The 17,481-nt window shown below is 48.0% G+C and overlaps 1 protein-coding gene across 3 annotated transcripts in view; it reads left to right on the top strand.

The window, feature by feature from the left end:
- FAM135B (family with sequence similarity 135 member B) overlaps positions 1 to 17,481 on the top strand; it is a 283,976-nt gene that overhangs the window by 240,687 nt on the left and 25,808 nt on the right. For 2 of the 3 annotated variants that reach the window (XM_077847361.1, XM_077847363.1), the window contains 3 exons: positions 5,572 to 5,727; positions 6,497 to 6,570; positions 12,912 to 13,066. In XM_077847361.1, coding sequence (XP_077703487.1) covers positions 5,572 to 5,727; positions 6,497 to 6,570; positions 12,912 to 13,066 — 385 coding nt within the window. The remainder of the gene's footprint in view (positions 1 to 5,571; positions 5,728 to 6,496; positions 6,571 to 12,911; positions 13,067 to 17,481) is intronic. The other variant, XM_077847362.1, reaches the window with a different exon arrangement.

The raw sequence follows: 17,481 nt of genomic DNA, 5'->3' as shown, positions 1-17,481 counted from the left end.
GTCGGAGCCCACATCCGCGTGGACTGTACGGCGTGTGCTGGGCGTGCGGGCTGACTGTCCACTTTGGGCAGCCGTGTTCCCTCTGGGTGGCTTGTGGCCCACGTGGGGTGGGCCGTTCTGAGGGTGAAATGAGCTCGCATGAGCACACGGTACCGCTGCAACTTGCCCCTGTCCCAGTCGTCCTTGTGGGCTGGTGGGGATGGCAGATGCGGACACAGACATGCGTGTGGTTGTGGGACCCCGGGAGAAGGTGTCACTAACCGCCTCCGGGGGTGAGGGGCAGATGCTGTGGACCCCAGAGGGGAGGCTGAGTGAGGGAAGGCCTCGTGGCCTCCGGTGAGAGGACTGTCTAGGCAGTGGCTCTGGGAAGGGGAGGCAGCGGGAGGGGCCTGAGCCCCGGGTGACAGGGAGCCATGCAGGAGGGTGACAAGCTCGCTGGGGGCTGTGTGGATGGAGGAGAGCATGTCTTGAGGCAGGGAAGGGTGGCAAACCGCATTTACAGCCAACGCCAGTTGCCCTGTGCCGGACGCTGGCTCCCACCTGCGATGCATTGGGCGCTGCCCCCCAGCAGCCCTGAGAATACAGGGGGACCTACAGGTGTGTCCCCATTCATTCTGCCATAGCGGACTCCGAAGGGTGCCTTCCGTAAAGCTTCTGCTGTATCGATGCATCGTCCCCGTGGGGTTCAGGTGGGAGCTCGGGCTGACAATGAGCCTCTCCGATGCATCTCACAAAAAGCTGAGGAATGGGTCACCTTCCTCCTCTGGCGCCGGGCCCAGGGCTGCAGGGATACTGCCCCTGCTTCTGAGTGATTGCGCTGTTGCAGGCTTAATTTTGTACGGAGCAAACCAGTTAGCCCACAAATGCAGGGATACAGCTGGGTGATGGGGAGGGAAGCGGGGGTGGGCTTCAGCCCATCCTGTTGTTTGCTAAAGAGCTGCCCTGATGCTCTCAGTGGAGGAAACAGACCCCCTCCCTCACACCCCCAAAAGGGCGCTCAAAGCCCACCAAGCATTTAGAGGCAGGACATCGCCACCTACTGGGCAGCCACACCAGGGCGCTAACTGTCCATCAAAGAGAATAGATGAGGTTTGGGGGGGGGGTGCGTAGGCATGGAAACGTGTCTGTGATTTAAGAGAATTTGAAAACATCGAGTTCTGTAGTCATGGAGCAATTCGTATGCATCTTTATTCCAAGTGAATCCATCGTGTCAACACTTATTAAGCACCCACGGTGTGCTGACGGCCACTTCGCTCTTCGTTGGGAATACAATGGAGACACTTTCCCAGGACTCAAGAGGAAGAGGCTTGTTCAGAAGCTGCCAGTAGGGTCAGGGCTCGACCAGGGGGTGTAAGACGCGGGGGTGCCTGGCTGTCTGGGAGGCTCGCCATGCAGGGGTCAGGGTGTGCCCGCTGGCAGGGAGGGAACAGCCACACAATCCCGGAGTAAGGACCCATCGGGCGGCAGCCCCAGAGCCAGGAGCCCGGAGCACGGGAAGCCTGTCCTTGGGGCTGGGCTGGAAGGGTGAGTCAGGCACAGGGTAAGGTCCCTGCGGTGCAGTCTCATCAGGGAAGGGATGCGGTATGCTCTCTACTCCGCTGGAACTCAGCCACCTGCTTGGGCACAACGGACAGGCTTAACATGTGCTGACTACCTACCTGAAGGCAGTTGCCAGTTCTCTTTAAAAAATTCAGCAAAACAAGGTTTCCTGTCACAGAAAAAAAATTCTTTCTGGGTTTCCACAAAAACTTCTGGGAGATCCTAAATTGCTGAATGGCCTTTCCCTGAGCTGTGCCCTCCTAGCAGGAAATACTAAAAATTAAGTTATGGTGCATAAACAAACAGCTACCAGTTGGGGTGGCCTGGGTTTTCCTTATTTTCTTTACTTAATCGTGTGGATTTTTTTTTTTCAAATTGCCTTGCCAGAGGGTTTTTAAAAAATTATTTCACTTAAGCCTGAAAACATCTTTGTGATGTGGTTCAAAACGATCCCATTGATAGGGATGTTCCATGACTTCTCATTGAATCCTTGCTTGGGTCTGTAGGTTTGGGCATGCAGGTTTTATTAGCCTAGCTCCCTAGCAGAGGAAACTAAAGGTGTAGAGAGTGCCTGTCCCCTGTGATCATGGTGACTTCTTCCCTGGCCAGCTGCGGTCCCCCTGGGCTGAGCTCTGGAAGGAGCTCACAGTTCTGATCACTCATATCCCGTCTAGGGTTGCCAGGGAGCGAAAGAGCTCTGCTAGAGGCGACGCATTTGAGTAACATCCATATCTCTGTCCAATTTTAGAATCTCTCAGACTTGAACATGCATACGAAATACCTGGCCATCTTGCGAAAATAGAGATTCTGATTTGATCTGGGCTGGGGCGGGAGACTGTGCATTTCTAACACTCTCCCGGGAGGTGTCTATGCAGCGGTGCCGTGAGGCTGAGCACAGTCTGACTCTGCTCAGCCTGGCTTCCCTTCCCCAATGTAACCTCCCCCCCAAAACTGCAGGGCCCCCTGAGCATCCCCACTGAGGAGTGGGGCTTTGGAAGTGATGCCCAGAGTGCCCTTCAGGACCCTCCCCTCGAATGTGGGGGTCCACGGACCCAGAAGGACCTGGCCGTGCTGCAGAGGGGCTTCTTCTGTAGCTGCAAGGCTCTGGGTGCCAGGGAATATGGTTAGTTCAGGAAACATATGGAGGCTTCTCTTTCCCTTGAGCACCCAGCATAGGGATCACCTCCTCCAGGAAGCCTCCATGACCCTCCGACAGCACTCAGTATATATCTCTTTCACAGCACATGGTAGGTGTATTATAGCTCAATACGTGGTTGTCACTGAGCCATGCGCCTCTCCCAGGCCTGGGTGTTTTTACCTATGGCTCCCCAGGGCTGAGCACACCCCTCACATAGAACAATCACTCAATAAGCAAAGTGAGCGGGGCCGAGTGAACAAAGGAGAGCATGGTGAGAGCCCGGATGAGACACGTGGCAGGAGTGCAGAGGTGAGTGGCTGAGCATTCTTCAGGCGGCTTCACTTGAAAGAGCGTTGGGCCCCGTTGTGTCCTCGTCCGCCTGAAGGGCCTCTCCTCATCCTGCGTGAGATGCCCCTCCATGCCCATCATCTGTAATTACACAGGCCCGGGCATCTGTGCGAGGCGAAGAGTCCTCTTGTGGCCTAATTAGAAGCTTCCTTAACCTTATCTGAAGCCATTTCCGTAATCAACCAAGGGGAAAAAAGATCATTCTCCCAAAGACACATTCAGTGAGTAGCTTTGCTCTCTCTCCTTTTTGCTCTGGCGGCTGAGCTCAGCATTCACGCTGTGTTGGCTGGTGCCACTGCAGTGAAGATGGCAGAGCTCTGGGGGCCGGAGTCAGCAGCCCAGCAAGGGAAGTCCAGTTACTGAGGCCTAGGGTGCCTCGCATCGATGCAGAGTCACCTGACTTTTTCCAATAAAGAGTTACTGAAGCCCCATGAGTGTCCACCACCGTGTAGTTACCAGGAATACAGAGAAGTCTAATGCTCGGAACGCAGGTAGAGGAGGGTCGTGGAAACAATGTGTGGCCAGTGGTGCCATGAGAGTGTGTGTGTGAAGTCAGGTCCGCTTCAAGCACAGGGAGGTTTGACGTCCCCTTGAAGTGGAGTAGACGTTCCTAAAGAATCATCAGAAGCAGGGGGGCTGCGTTGGCTCCTTAACAGTGCCCTGGGGGAGAACAGACATGTCTTGGGTGGTGAAGCAAGGGAGAAGGGAGTCTGGAAGATGAAAGGGGAAGACCTTTCAAGGAGGATGTGCAGTGTGGTCGGAGCCTAGTACTTGGAAGGAGCTGGGTGTGTTCAGGTCACGGTGAGCAGGTGGTGTGGCCATAAGGGAAGGTAGCCAGAGGTGAGGCAGGCCATGGCATCGGGGTAAAATGGTGCCAAGTGCTGGTGCAGGTGTTTGGTGCTCATTGGCAAGGGTAACTGGTGGAGAGGAGCCACTTCTGGTCTATCCAAAAACCTCATATTGCAGCCTGGAGGTTCCCCAGAGGATGACCGTGTCCCCCACTCTCCCCAACCCACTCCTATGTGTTCTGCTCCTGACATATTTGGCCACAGATTATGGGGCTGAGCCAAGAGTGGACAGTCCCAGTTTGCCCCCCTGTCTCCTAATAGAGCCAGTACAGGAAGGAAGCCTTCCACCAGGAGAAAGTAGAGCCATTCTCCCCCTCTGGAGCTTTGGAACTGGTGTCTTCATCAAAGATTGACCTTTCCTCTTGGAAGAAGTGGCTCAGAGATGCTCCACTTGATTGATGCCCTGTATCTGGCAGCCAGTCCTTGATCATTAAATAACAATTCCCAAGAACTCTAAGAACTTTACTGACTGCCAAGTTGCTTCTTCCCTCTTTTCCCTCCTCTTAGGTAGATGCCTCACTCTAGCCCAGCTGCCTTCCTCGAGCATCAACCTTTAGCCCAAGACTAGCAAAAGGAACTTCCACGGGTGGAAGCAAGCCTTTGAATTTACTTTTCCTATTGTTATTACATCCTATAAGTGGTCACTTGCTCTGCATATGCATTTTACAGATGAAGAAACTGAGGCACGGGGCAATAATGGGCTTGAAATGGCTATGGTTGTGTGTCCTGATGCATCTCTGTGGCAGAGTGATACCCACCACTCCTAAGCTTTAATTCACCTTTCTGCCTCCTCCACTCAGTGAGGCTCCTGCCAGTAGAGACCCTAGCCTTATTCATTTTCATGTCCCTGTTTATTCAAAACATGTGCCTGAGACATGGAAGATGCACATTAAGTGCTTGCTGAATACATGACGAGATTGAGCACTCAGTGTCAGGTTTTAACACCTGCCTCCCTGTCTCTCTCAGAGACCTGATCTCCTCTCTCCCCTCTGCAGAATCAAAGTCTGCCCCACCCCCCTAATGGATGGCCTCCCAGTTCTAAACTAAGGCCACCCAAAGGTTCCCCTTCAAAAGCTCTAGGTGTCTACGGCCATACCACCCTGAACGCGCCCGATCTCGTCAAAGGCTCTAGGCCCTCTCTAGGCTGGTGTCTTCAAGGTGTAGTTAAGGCAACCCAGGATCCCCCTTAAGCTATTTGGATTGGCAGTGGTAGGGCTGTAGAGCACCCACCCTGTGCAAATCACCTAACTAGTCAGGTACTCTGAGATGATAAAGGCATTAGCATTTCTCAGGAAGTGTTTTCAACACCTACTATCAAAAGGCAGTGTGGTGTGGTGGGTCTGTGGTCAGCCATGCCACTAAATCCCAGCTCCATGTGGCCTTGGCTGTGCTACTGAATTCCTCTGATTCTCATTTTATTTTTATGTGAAATGATGCACAAGAACTCTATTAAAAGGTAATGGTGAGCGTGAAACGGGGAGCACACACAAAATGCCTAGTGTCCTACCTGCCAAATAGCCCTGAAGACGTAGAAACCATAATGACTGTAGAAGACTGAGCCCAGAATGGAATGTGATACAGAGTCCAGAGAAAGGAGAGATTCACTAAAAGCAGGGAAGTCAGCAAAGGCTTCGGGAGGGAGCCTGCAGTAGATTCACGCAGAAGAGGTCCTTTACTGCCACCATTTTGCCTCTGCAGATGTTGAACAATCCAGAGAAGATAGCTGAGCAGATAAGTAAGGATCTCGCCTGGCTCACCTCCCACCTAATGGCTCTGTGGACCCAGTTCCTAGACACGGTGACTCTACACTCCCAGGTGACCACTTATCTCACCCAGGAACATCACACCTTGAGGGTAAGGTGTCAAATGGTATGAATTCTCTAATCACATGCCAGTGGCCCCTTGAGGAAGCTTTCCAACAGTTAGTTCACTGGGCAGAACAGGAATTGGGGTTGACTTCATAGACATGAGTGCCAGTCCTGGCACTCGACTTTATGAACCGTGAGCTCTCGACTTTATGAACTTCTTCAGCCTCTGAAACCTTTGCCTCTACCATTGATTTAACACCTGCCTTGGCTACCAGATGATAGCATGAGGGTGTTACACGTGCCCTGCAAATGTTTTAGAGAAGTGCTTTGAAATGTAAGATGTTGTTCTTGATGTATTTCTTTGCTATCTATGTGGATGGTACTAATGCATAATAGAAGATGTTGGTCTCCTCATTTACAGCAAGAAGACTGAATATCTGAGCCCACAGAATACTTATCAGTTGCACTTACATGACTGGCTTTGCAAACTCTGGTTCGCCTGCATTTACTTAATGGTCATGGTCTTCAAGTATATTCTTCTAGTAGAAGAAATAAGACCTAAATAAACAAAGTATAGAAAACAATGCAAGAACAGGTTATCATAAATATGCATTAAACTGTGTCTATAACCCAGCTTTGGGCTAAGTGCCCTAGATGAGAGAGGGAACCTGTGGAAGAGCTTGTTTTGAAACCTCTTGGTGGTGGACTTATCTCTCCTTTGTTCCTATCACTTGCCTCTGTGAGTCCCAGTTTCCCTTTGGAAATTAAAGATCATGCCCACCCAGTGCATTAAACTGCATTATCTTATTCCTCAGGTCCGAAGGTTTTCTGAGGCCTTCTTTTACATGGAGCACCAAAAACTTGCAGTCCTGACTTTCCAGGAAAATCTGTAAGTAACCAATTGCATGCCCACATCACACTGTGAAAGTGGCCACCCAAGACATTCTTGTTCAAAGGCGCTTCTTCCCTTCGTCTCTGACTGCAAAGGAAAGAAGTCTGCCCACCTCTGCACATTCAGGCTACATTTTCTCTGCAGGCAAAAGAGTCAGACAAATTGCAGAGGCGGGAGCTGGCAGGTGGCAGAGAAGGTCAATAGCCAAAGTTTTCTTTTGTTGAATGTTATTATGGTTCTATAGACAGAATCAAGACTTCCTAGGTCCCTGAAGACATCTGTGCTGAGTCTTCTTTGTAAAACGAATTAGAAGCAGGTGGCATGGCCACAAGCTATGTCAGAAAAAACACAGAATTCGCTGGAGACTCTGCAGTAGCCTCGAAACGCATTTCGCATAAGAATGAAGACGGAACTACCTAATTAGGAGGACTGATGAATTTCTGAGTCTGCCTTCCTCCAAAATTAAAAATAAAAAAAGAGAAAACATACAAAAAGAGTCAGAGGGTTGACAGAAAATGAGGTCATTCTCTTATAGATCTCCCCAGTGGGCAGGAGCAGATGGGTCCCTCCAAGATGGGTTGGCCTTTGCTAACCAAGTTCAAGGGACTCTTTTTGTTTCTGAATCATACATTCACCTCAAAGAATAAATGTGGATGGAGTCATTGTTCGAGATGGCCTGGTAAATCCAGCAGGAGAAATACTTCAGGTTCCTCTGTCTCGCAAGACAGACCGAAAACCTTCTCGCCCTCTTTTTTATGACCTTCTCTTCCTTCTCTGCACACGTCATCATGTTGGAAAAGTATGGCGGCACTGACAGTTTGCCTTGTGGAATCTGGAGGGGGATGGGGCAGAGAAAATACATCTGTGGAGAGGACAGCTTGTCTGGAACCAGGTAGTCTTCCAGTCACTCTCATATTCATTCATTCTGTCCAGCAGCTAAGATGAGAAGAGTTAACGTGATAAATGTGAACAGAACCATGAGGGCCACTGGGCAAGATGCTGTGAATCAGGATCCTGGCAGGAACCTGCTTCTTGAGTCTCCATGATGGGCAAGCCCTCGATTGCAGGACTGTGCTGTGTGCCCAAGGGGCATGGATGGGTGCACATGGAGGGGACAGATACATAGGCAACTACTCTTATAGAGGAGTTTTGTTGAGATGTTGACCACTTATACCAAGTATAGAGGATATGGTACTTGGCCAAGTTGGGATCAAGATCCTATTCCTCCTTTGGCCTACAGCAGATTCTTGAGAAAGTACTGTTCTATTGTTGGGTTATTTTTCTCTTCCCCTCCCTTAATCTTAGTTTGTCTAAAATGGGCAGGACAATAGCTGTAAGGACCAAAGGAGAACATCCATACACGGAACACATTGGTTAAGCCACAGACACTGATCACAAAATGTTAGGTGATGACTAATGCGTTATACAATTGTGGATTGTGCAAGTAGGCCCTACGACCCTGCAAGGGACACGTCACTGATGCCGTCCTTGTGGGTCTCTCATTCTAGGGCAGCCACAGGCAAGATGTAAATCCAGTTATCTCAGGTAGTGACAAGTAAAGAAAACCAAATCAATGTGAGGACACAGAACATGATGAGAAGGGATATGGCCAGCATCCTCATTGAAGGACTAGCTCTCCGAAAAACAAAAACAACTTAGGTCTGTAGTGCTCACTGATTTTCACTGTGTGAATGCTCCCACCACGGTGGTGTTCAGGCCGCCAATATGTTCTCTCTGAACACGGGGGCTGGGAAGGGATGTGCACAGTTGGCTCTTGCAAGCTGGTGGGACTGGCTCCAACACAGCACTGGGTGTGAGATAAGGACCGTTGTAGCCCAAGTGCTGGGAGGGAATCTTTCTGAGGATGTGACATTTGAATGGAGACCGGAGTTATAGGCAGCCAGACCTTGATATGAAAGAAGGCCAGTCAGGAGGAAAAGCTGGTGTCAAGGCTCTTGTATGGGAACACAGGGTGTTGGAGGAGCAGCTGGAAGGCAAACAAAGCTATAGGATGGAGGGAGCTGGAATGAGAGGGGAGATAGGCAGGACCAGCGAGGTGGACAAGTCTATGTGGGACCTGATGGACCAGGATAGAGAATTCAGACTTGGCACCGTGACAGTTATGATTCAGGCCTTTTTAAAAAGCTGGCAAGTAATATGGTGGAAAGACCTGATCTCAAACTCCTATACATGGTTTGAAATCTTGGTTCCGTAACTAACAATATTTCTGACACCAGATCAGTTCCTGCACCTCTCTTAGGTTGCTGCCTGGAAATGAAAAGAAGAGTCCTTCCTTCAAGATACTTGCTTAGTGCTGACTATGGGCCTGACACTCTTGTGGGTATTAGTCAGCAGTGACCAAAACAGATGAATCCCTCATCTCATGGGGCTTATATTTTCATAGCAGAAGGTATACAAATAAATAAATATGGTATGCCAAATGCGATAAGTGCCAAAGAGAAATATATGAGTGTGGTCAGAATGAGGAGGTGCTGTTCCATCCAGCTATCACAGAAGAGTCCCCGAGAAGATGACATTCAGCCAGAGGTCTGAAGCAGGCATGAACTGAGCCCTGCAAATACCCAGGAGACTAGAGCATCTGCCTCACAGAACAGCACGAGAGGAACTTAGTGCTACTCGCTCGTAGATATTAACCTGCAAGGGAAAGTATACACAAGGCTAGCAGCAATATTATTCAGGAAGAAGTAAAATTTAATTAGATCATTAGGAGTAAGAGTTATGGAACTGAAAGGGGAATATTATGTCAGACTGAGAAGGTTCCTGGAGTAAAGGTACAGAGTGCTATGAGCAGAGTTTCATCTCAGGGTGAGGCCGTGCTAGCAAGGGTGTGTGGGCATGGTTGTGCCCCCCTGAAGATCGGAGCCAGACAGGGAGGGTGTACATCAGAGACAGAGCCATCCTCCCAAATCAGGATGGACAAGTGGACAGACAAGATGGCCCCGGTGACACTCATCTGTCAAGACCCGTCTTGGTCAAGCTCAGAGTAGATTGTGTTTCTCAAACACAATCATTGAGTACACTGTGACCTCCACCACCGCACTTCCACATGAAAAGGATTGGATAGGATGGGCTTTGACAGAATAAGATGGAGTAGAGAGTACGAGACAGACACGTTTCTGAAACTTTCACTTCAGTGTGTGCTTCTGGGAGTGTGCACTTGTACTCGGTCGCCATGCGAAATGGAGATTGTTTCTTGCCATGGTTGCAGGATTTAAGAATGCAATGTTGCAGTGTTTAAAAGTGGTTTAGAGCTGGCTGGTAGCAAGGGTGTGTTTTATTGTCTCTCTCTTCTGCTTTACGAGTGTCTAGCCTGTGCTTTTCATGCAGTAAGGAAGGGCTCAATGAGAGATTCTTGAATGAATGAATGCAGAAGTGTTGATGTACAGGACAACCTGTCTTGGTGATGTAACCTCTGTAACAATGACAATTGATTTATCACTTTGCTTCTTGTGTTTTTCTATAATAATAAGTATAGCACTAAGTTTTAAAGATTACTCATTTTACAAGATGCTATGTCAATAGCATTGAACCCAAGAGGCACTTGCCCTGCCTTCCTGGTGCTTTGTTTATTGAGATGACTCTGCTAAGAAGAGCCCAGCCAAGTGCTTTTCCTGCATTGGCTCATTTAATGTCCACACTAATACCTTGAGCTAGGAACTGGTTGTATCTCCACTTCACCGAGGAAGAAACTGGGAAAACCTGGGCTCAGACAGGTTAAGTAGCTTATCTTAGACCTCATGGCAAGCATGTGATAAACACACGAATCTACTGGAGTCCGGATCCCACATTCCTACCATCCTTGCTGTGGATCTGGTCTATAGTGGTTAACCATTATCCTGAAGAACTGAACGTGGATTCCTCAACCTCCAAAATAGAAGGATCTGTGTGTTGTTGGCTAAGCTCCTGGAGTCAGGGAGATAAGTAGGTGATGGACTGGGTCCTGGGTGCTCCAGATAGCGGGTGTCTAGAACCTGTCTTACTCCCTTGAAACTTTATGCCCATTGACCAGCCTCTCCCCATTTCTCCACCCAGCCCCTGGCAACCACTCCTTTATTTTTTTTTTTTTACTCTGAATTTGATTATTTTTCGATACCTCTTGAATGTGGAATCACCAGGATTTGTCCTTGTGAGGCCGACTCCTTTCACATAGCATAATGTCCTCAAGGCTTATCCATGTCGTCATGTATGACAAGGTCTCCTTCTTTTCGAAGCCTGAATCCTATCCCATTGTGCTGCATTTTCTTTATCCTTTTTCTGTTCATGGACACTTAGCTTGTCTCTGTAGCTGAGTTGTTGTGAATAGTGCTGCTACGCATGTGGGGGTGCACAAATCTCTTAAAGACCCTGATTTCTTATGGATAAATACTCAGCAGTTGGATCATCAGATCCTAGGGTACTTCTATTTTTACTTTTCTCAGGAACTTCTGTACTGTTTTCCATGGCAGCTGTGGCGTCTTGCATCCTCATCAACAGTATATGAGGGCCGCACCCTCTCCACATCCACACCAACACTTGCTTTGGTGTTTGTTTTAAGAATAGCCATCCTAGGTGTGAGATGATAGAATTGTGCTCTATATGAAAAAAAAAAAAAAAGAATTGTGCTCTAGAATTTTTAGTCATTTTTTTAAACATATGCTAAGCACTGTTGTAGGTACTGGGTCACATTCACGAAGCCTGTACGCTCAAGAAGCCACATTCTGGCAAGAGGTAATGCCCTGCATAAAGTAGCCTGGACCCAGCTCTGTAGAACCTCTCATGCTGTGTTATAGTTACTTGGTTAATCACCTCATTAATTCATGACTATAAGCTCTTTAGGTCCAGAATCAAGTTTCCATCCTGTAGGTATATGCCCTAGCTTGTAGACCTGGGCCTCCATACATGGGTGTCCAGTCAGTAGACTTATTTAACAAATTAAACACTGGACCCAAAGGTCTAGGTTCACATGACAGCAAAGAAGTGCAGGACTTATTGCAACAAAAATCTATTTACGTATTCAGGAAAGGTTCACAATATTATAAGGTTGCTGCAGCCTTCATGGCTTTGAGGAAGAGAATACATTGCTTATCACTTTTCTTTTTTTATTTTTATTTTCTTTATTTTTTTTTTTTTCTAGAGACAGGGAGTGGGGAGAGAAAGCAGGCAGGGGTGGAGCGGGGGAGAATCCCACACAGACTTCCTGCTGAACGCAGAGCCCGACTTGGGACAGGATCTCATGAGCCTGAGATCACAACCTGAGCCAGAACCAGGAGTCAGACTCTTAACCTGAGCCATCCAGGTGCCTCACACTGCTTATCCTTTTTGATCATAGGTTAAAATCCAATTGAGAAATAAAGAAATAAAATATTTGTAGTTCAAATGCATATTCAAAATACGTGTATAAAATATCCTATGGGCATATACATTCATTATATTTGTTCCTGAGAGTGCAGAATGAGAGAATTTTCCCTGGGCTTGTGTGGAGCTCTGTAGCTATGAGCTGTTCTGTGGGAGCAGGTGACCTGCCTACATGGCTGAGGAGTGACAATGGGGGCTTCCAGAAGTCAGGCTATGTTTTTTATCCTACATGGAGGAACCAAAACACATAGCTCCCAAACTAGGGGTACTTACACCCCAATCAAGGTTGCTGGTGTTTACACAGGAAGCAATAAAACAAGAAAAAAGAAAGCATTTTATTTTATTTATTTTTTTTTAATTTTTTTAAATTTTTATTTATTTATGATAGTCACACACAGAGACAGAGAGAGAGAGGCAGAGACACAGGCAGAGGGAGAAGCAGGCTCCATGCACCGGGAACCCGATGTGGGATTCGATCCCGGGTCTCCGGGATCGCGCCCTGGGCCAAAGGCAGGCGCCAAACCGCTGCGCCACCCAGGGATCCCAAGAAAGCATTTTAGATGGTTTTTAATACTTATGCCACAGCATAGGATTCAGACCCTAACGTCCTATAGGAGGTGAGAAAAGCAAGAGTAGAGGATATGTAGAGCTTGAAGTTTTTTCTCCAAAGGACTAATTTAAGATTCCTAGCCATTTAGAAGCTCAGCCCCTGCTCCACTAGAGTGTTATTTAGTGCATCCCACTGAAACAGAATGTGATACGTGCCTTGATCATACCATCCGTGACCTCTAGGCTCAGTGCCCAGACCAGTTCCCACCATGGCCCTAGGGTCTGGCTGGGTGGTTGGCAGGGAGAAAGGAAGAGGATGGACAGACAGACGGTGTCAGAGCCCGCTGAACATTTTCTTGGAGTCAGGGGTTGGGGCAATGATTCTTACTGCATTTTAAACTTCCCCTGACGCTAACCAATCCGTGCGTCCCCAGGATACAAACCCACAGCCAGCTGTCTCTGGACATCCGGAATTCGGAGTACCTCACCACCATGCCCCCACTGCCCGCGGAGTGCCTCGACATTGATGGCGACTGGAGCACCCTGCCTGTTATCTTTGAGGACAGATACGTGGACTGCCCTGCAACAGGTTGGTCCTTGCTCGGGAAAGACTCAACACTAAGGCTCCTCTGTGGGTCCCCGGTCAGTTGCCAGCAGTGGGACCAAATCAAGGCAGTAATTTGTCAGGCTGTGGAGGGGAAGCAAAACCTCAGGCTAAGCTTAGTTATTTGGGGTGACTTTGTGTCAGTGCAATTTTCAGATCAGAGTCACAGAAGGACAGCTATGACAGAGATCCCCTTCCTGACCCTTTCGGGGGTAAAATCCTGCCAGGGGCCTCAGTGTTTTCATCTATAAAACAGGAACCATAGTCTCCCCTCACCAGAATACCCTGAGCAGAGGACAGACATCCTTTCTTATCTCAGAGGCACGACACAAATATGAAGTCATGTCTCGTTGAACTTTGGCGGCATTCAGTTCAGACTCCCATGTAGAGCTTGGTTCATGCCACGAACCAGGCCCGGTATTCGAGAAAGTGGGCTGCCCCAGTGACTGAATTAGTGGGTGAGCTGCTCACTCAGGGAGAAAAGACAGCATGCTTGCGTGGATCTGTGTCTTTGTGTCCACACCACAGTCTCTCTTGCTGTTCTGCGCAGCGTGTTAAGGAACTGGTAGGTTAGCTGGAGAGAGCCTGGTGCGCACGGGGCATTCCGCGGTTGCTGGTCCTCTGTCCCCTCCCGCGGTCCTGCTCATGGAAGCCCACAAGCCATCACAGTCCAAGTAGACCTGTGATCCATTAAAGAGCAAGAAAATACCTGGCTGGAGGTTTTACATGTTTTATCTTTTTAATCCTATTAAAAACAAAACAAAAAAAACCCCTCATGCACCCTGTTTCATAGAGAGAAACTGAAGCTCAACAAATTGAAGTATGTATTAAAGATCCTACAGCTTATAAAAGCCAATGTTTGGGGCACCTGGGTGGCTCAATGGTTGAGCGCCTGCCTTGGACTCAGGTTGTGATCCTGGGGTCCTGGGATCGAGTCCCACATCGGGCTCCCCGCATGGAGCCTGTTTCTCCCTCTGCCTGTGTCTCTGTCTCTCTCTGTGTCTCTCATGAATAAATAAAATCTTTTAAAAAAATTAAAAAGTAAGTAAATCAAATAAAAGCCAATGTTCAAAGCAAGTCGCTCCAGCTCCAAGGCCCAGGGTCTGTCCTACCATCTCTTTGTGAGGCGGTTCAAACCCTGATGTTGGGATACCCATTGTTTAAATGAAGTGCCACTTAAATTCCAGAGTTTCTGCAGGCAGAGATTTGTAGGCTCTTTTAAAAGTCCAGGTGGACTTCCAAGGACAGTCCAGCTTTGTGGTGGAAGGATGTTCCTGGTTCTCAGCTGTGCCCTGACATCTAGTGTCAATGCTGTGTATGACAGCTGGAAGGTACGCGCCCCAGAGATGGCGGCCTCAGCAGCTGGTCCAAAGAGCTTAACACTTGACCCCAGGCTGCATGTGTATGCGTGTGTGTCCATGTGTGTGCGTGTGCACTCGTCTTCATTACAGTGACATCAGGTAGCTACAGAACCCTTGAATAGGGAGGGAAGAAATTTACAATCAGCCCCAGCGATTGGACCCTGGGGTGTTGCTACTGGGCTTCGTTGCAGGTCTTCCGATCTGTTTTCCTTTCCATATGAATGACACCGCAATGGACGTAAATCTCACTCCTGCGACTCATGCGTACGATTGTATTGTATATCTTTATGTTTTATAAATCTTCATACCAGCTGAAGCCGAAACTTCCCTTCGGCAGCACCAGCCGGGAAGTCAACCTTGGGCTTACGGGGGCTGCCAGGGGCTGCCCTCCTCCTCTGCGCGCCAAGGTGGTGCCCTAGACTTAGGTGTGGCTGGAGGGCCACCTTTCCTAGGCCATCTGCCCCTGCAGGTTCCTCGAAGCTTCGTATTGTCCATCTCTGCCTGTGTCTGCAGAGTGCTTGGGACGGGGAACTTAACTTTGAGTCTGTGACCCCAGCAAAAGGATCCTGTCTTCCCAGAAAGACCCCAAGACAATTGCTCTCAGAGGGGGTTGGCTGTCTCCCCAAGACTCCTCTCTACAGATCTCTCACCTCTCCCTTCCCTTTCCCAAGACTATTTCCCCACTCAAAACTCTTCCTGACCTTTATTCCTTCACCATGTGCTCTGATGACACTTTAATCCCAGAGCAAAAGCATCAGCAGATAAAGAATGAATTCCCTTTCCCTCCAGGGGTTAGTGACCTTAATGTAATTTGCAATGAGGTCGTGCGATTTGCATTCCATTGTTGCAGTGTAATGAAGAAATGGAAATAAGAGTCCCATTTCCACATTAAAATAGGAATATTTATTCCCGGTCTGCTATAGTACTGTGGCTTGATACCTACTGTGTGCCAGGCCCTTGCAAAGTCTGTCTATATGGTCTGTGATCGCTTCTCCCAGGTACCCCCCACTCCTCTGTCCCAAGGCAATTGAACTTTTTGCCCAAGGGCCTTAACCATTGGCCAGGCTGCCTGAATTGGAATTTTTTCCCCCGACCATCAGTGACTGTGTAATTGGACAAAAGGAATTGTAATTTATATTCCGCAGGCCTGCCATGATCAGTGGATACATCCATCCACAGGACACTTAGGAGTGACCGGAACAAAGGAAGTGATGAATGGATGTCAGCTAATGCCATTAGCTAGTATCTGACTAAAGCCATTCTCTTTGAATTAGACCCAATGCCACTCTCATTTTCCCCATAGTTGTGGTAGTGAAACTAGTGTTGCTATTTTTGACAATCCGCTTCCTTGCTGGGCTTTCTGTGTCCTGTCTTGAATTGTCAAGGACAAATCAGAGGCATCTTTCATTTTTCGTTCAAGAATCCACCAATCTTCCTGTTGCCTATAATGTAAAGACCAGACCCCTCGTTCATAGAGCATTCGAGTCCATCCATATCGTGGCTTCCCTATACCTCATGCCCACTTGACATCCTTGTTCACTCTTGCTCCAGCCACATGGGATCTAACTGATGCCTGACTAGACTATGCACTAGTTTTCTGGTCTTTGCCTTTGCTGTCTCCCTGCCTCCTATGACTCATAATCTCCTTCTCTGAAGAACCCAATTCATATTCTCTAGGATACAACCCACGTGCTTTGGGTGGGAGAGCCAAGTGCACTGTACTTTGTATGCTTCCCAATATTTTGAAAATCCCTTAGAGACAGAGACTAGTTCATTGTTATAACCAATCCCACTTGCCCTCTCCCTAACCCATGGCCTAGTATAGGGCTTTGTGCAAAGCTGTGCCAATGTTTTATTCATGGATTAAATAACATTGACACTGTGGTTTTTTCAAACCAACATAAACATCTAGTGAAAGTAATAGTCTTTGTTCTACTGCATTTCTGTTCTATTCTCAATTCATTTTATGAATACAATTCACTATGTGGCAGCCCATGGTGTTAGCTGTGGGCGCACCAATATTCATACATTATAACCCTTCTCTCTATTGGAGACAGGAAATGCACAAGTGGATCGTTGTATGGTGGTGGTGATGTGATAGTCCATGTGTGTAGAGGGGATGCTGGGAATTTGCTCAGGGGACATCTAACCTGCTGTTAGCTATGGGGAAACTCCCCCAGAGGAAGGGACATTTGCTCATCTCTCAAGATGCAAAGACTATATCCACATAAGGAAGAGACCCGTTTTTTTCCCAATCTTTGTTCTAATCTTTGACCCAGTCATAAATATCATCCCAAAATGTGAGCTGGAGATGTGGTTTGTAAGTGGTTCACTTCATAACATCCAAGAATGGTTATACTCTTTTAACTTCTATGAAAACCATTTGAAGGATTTAAAGGTTTTATTTTATTTTATTTTTTATTTTTTTAAAGATTTTATTTATTTATTCATGATAGTCACAGAGAGAGAGAAAGAGGCAGAGACACAGGCAGAGGGAGAAGCAGGCTCCAGGCAGGGAGCCCGTCGTGGGATTCGATCCCGGGTCTCCAGGATTGCGCCCTGGGCCAAAGGCAGGCGCTAAACCGCTGCGCCACCCAGGGATCCCGATTTAAAGGTTTTAAATGAAATAAAAGCCCAGTCCCCTCTTTTTGTGTTTGGTGTGCATGGAAATTGAATAACATATCAGATGGCTTTTTCAGGAGAGATATGCTAGAGATAGACATGGGAGACACTTGTTTTCTTCCAGTTATGCTTTATTAGAAGGGAGAGAAAAAGAAAGATTTGGCGAGGAAGAGCTGGAGGAGGAGGGGCAGGAGGGCCAGGAGGAGGAAGAGAGAAGAGGAGACAAAAGAAAAGAGAGAACAGATGGAGAGATAGGATGAAAGAGGTAATAGTTTACCCTAAAGAAAAATAAGAGAAAGAAGGTCATGCTTTGACCCCCACCATCCTACCAGGAAGATCAGAGTGATCTGGGAACTTCTGTGGTCTGAATGCCGTGCAGGATAATTGTCCTGGTGACAGAGCTCAAGCTTGGAGGGT

The sequence above is a fragment of the Canis aureus genome, chromosome 14 (assembly GCF_053574225.1).
Source record: "Canis aureus isolate CA01 chromosome 14, VMU_Caureus_v.1.0, whole genome shotgun sequence".
NCBI classification, from domain to species: domain Eukaryota; kingdom Metazoa; phylum Chordata; class Mammalia; order Carnivora; family Canidae; genus Canis; species Canis aureus.
Note: the sequence above shows the minus strand (reverse complement) of the source record. Positions and strands in the feature narration are given on the sequence as shown.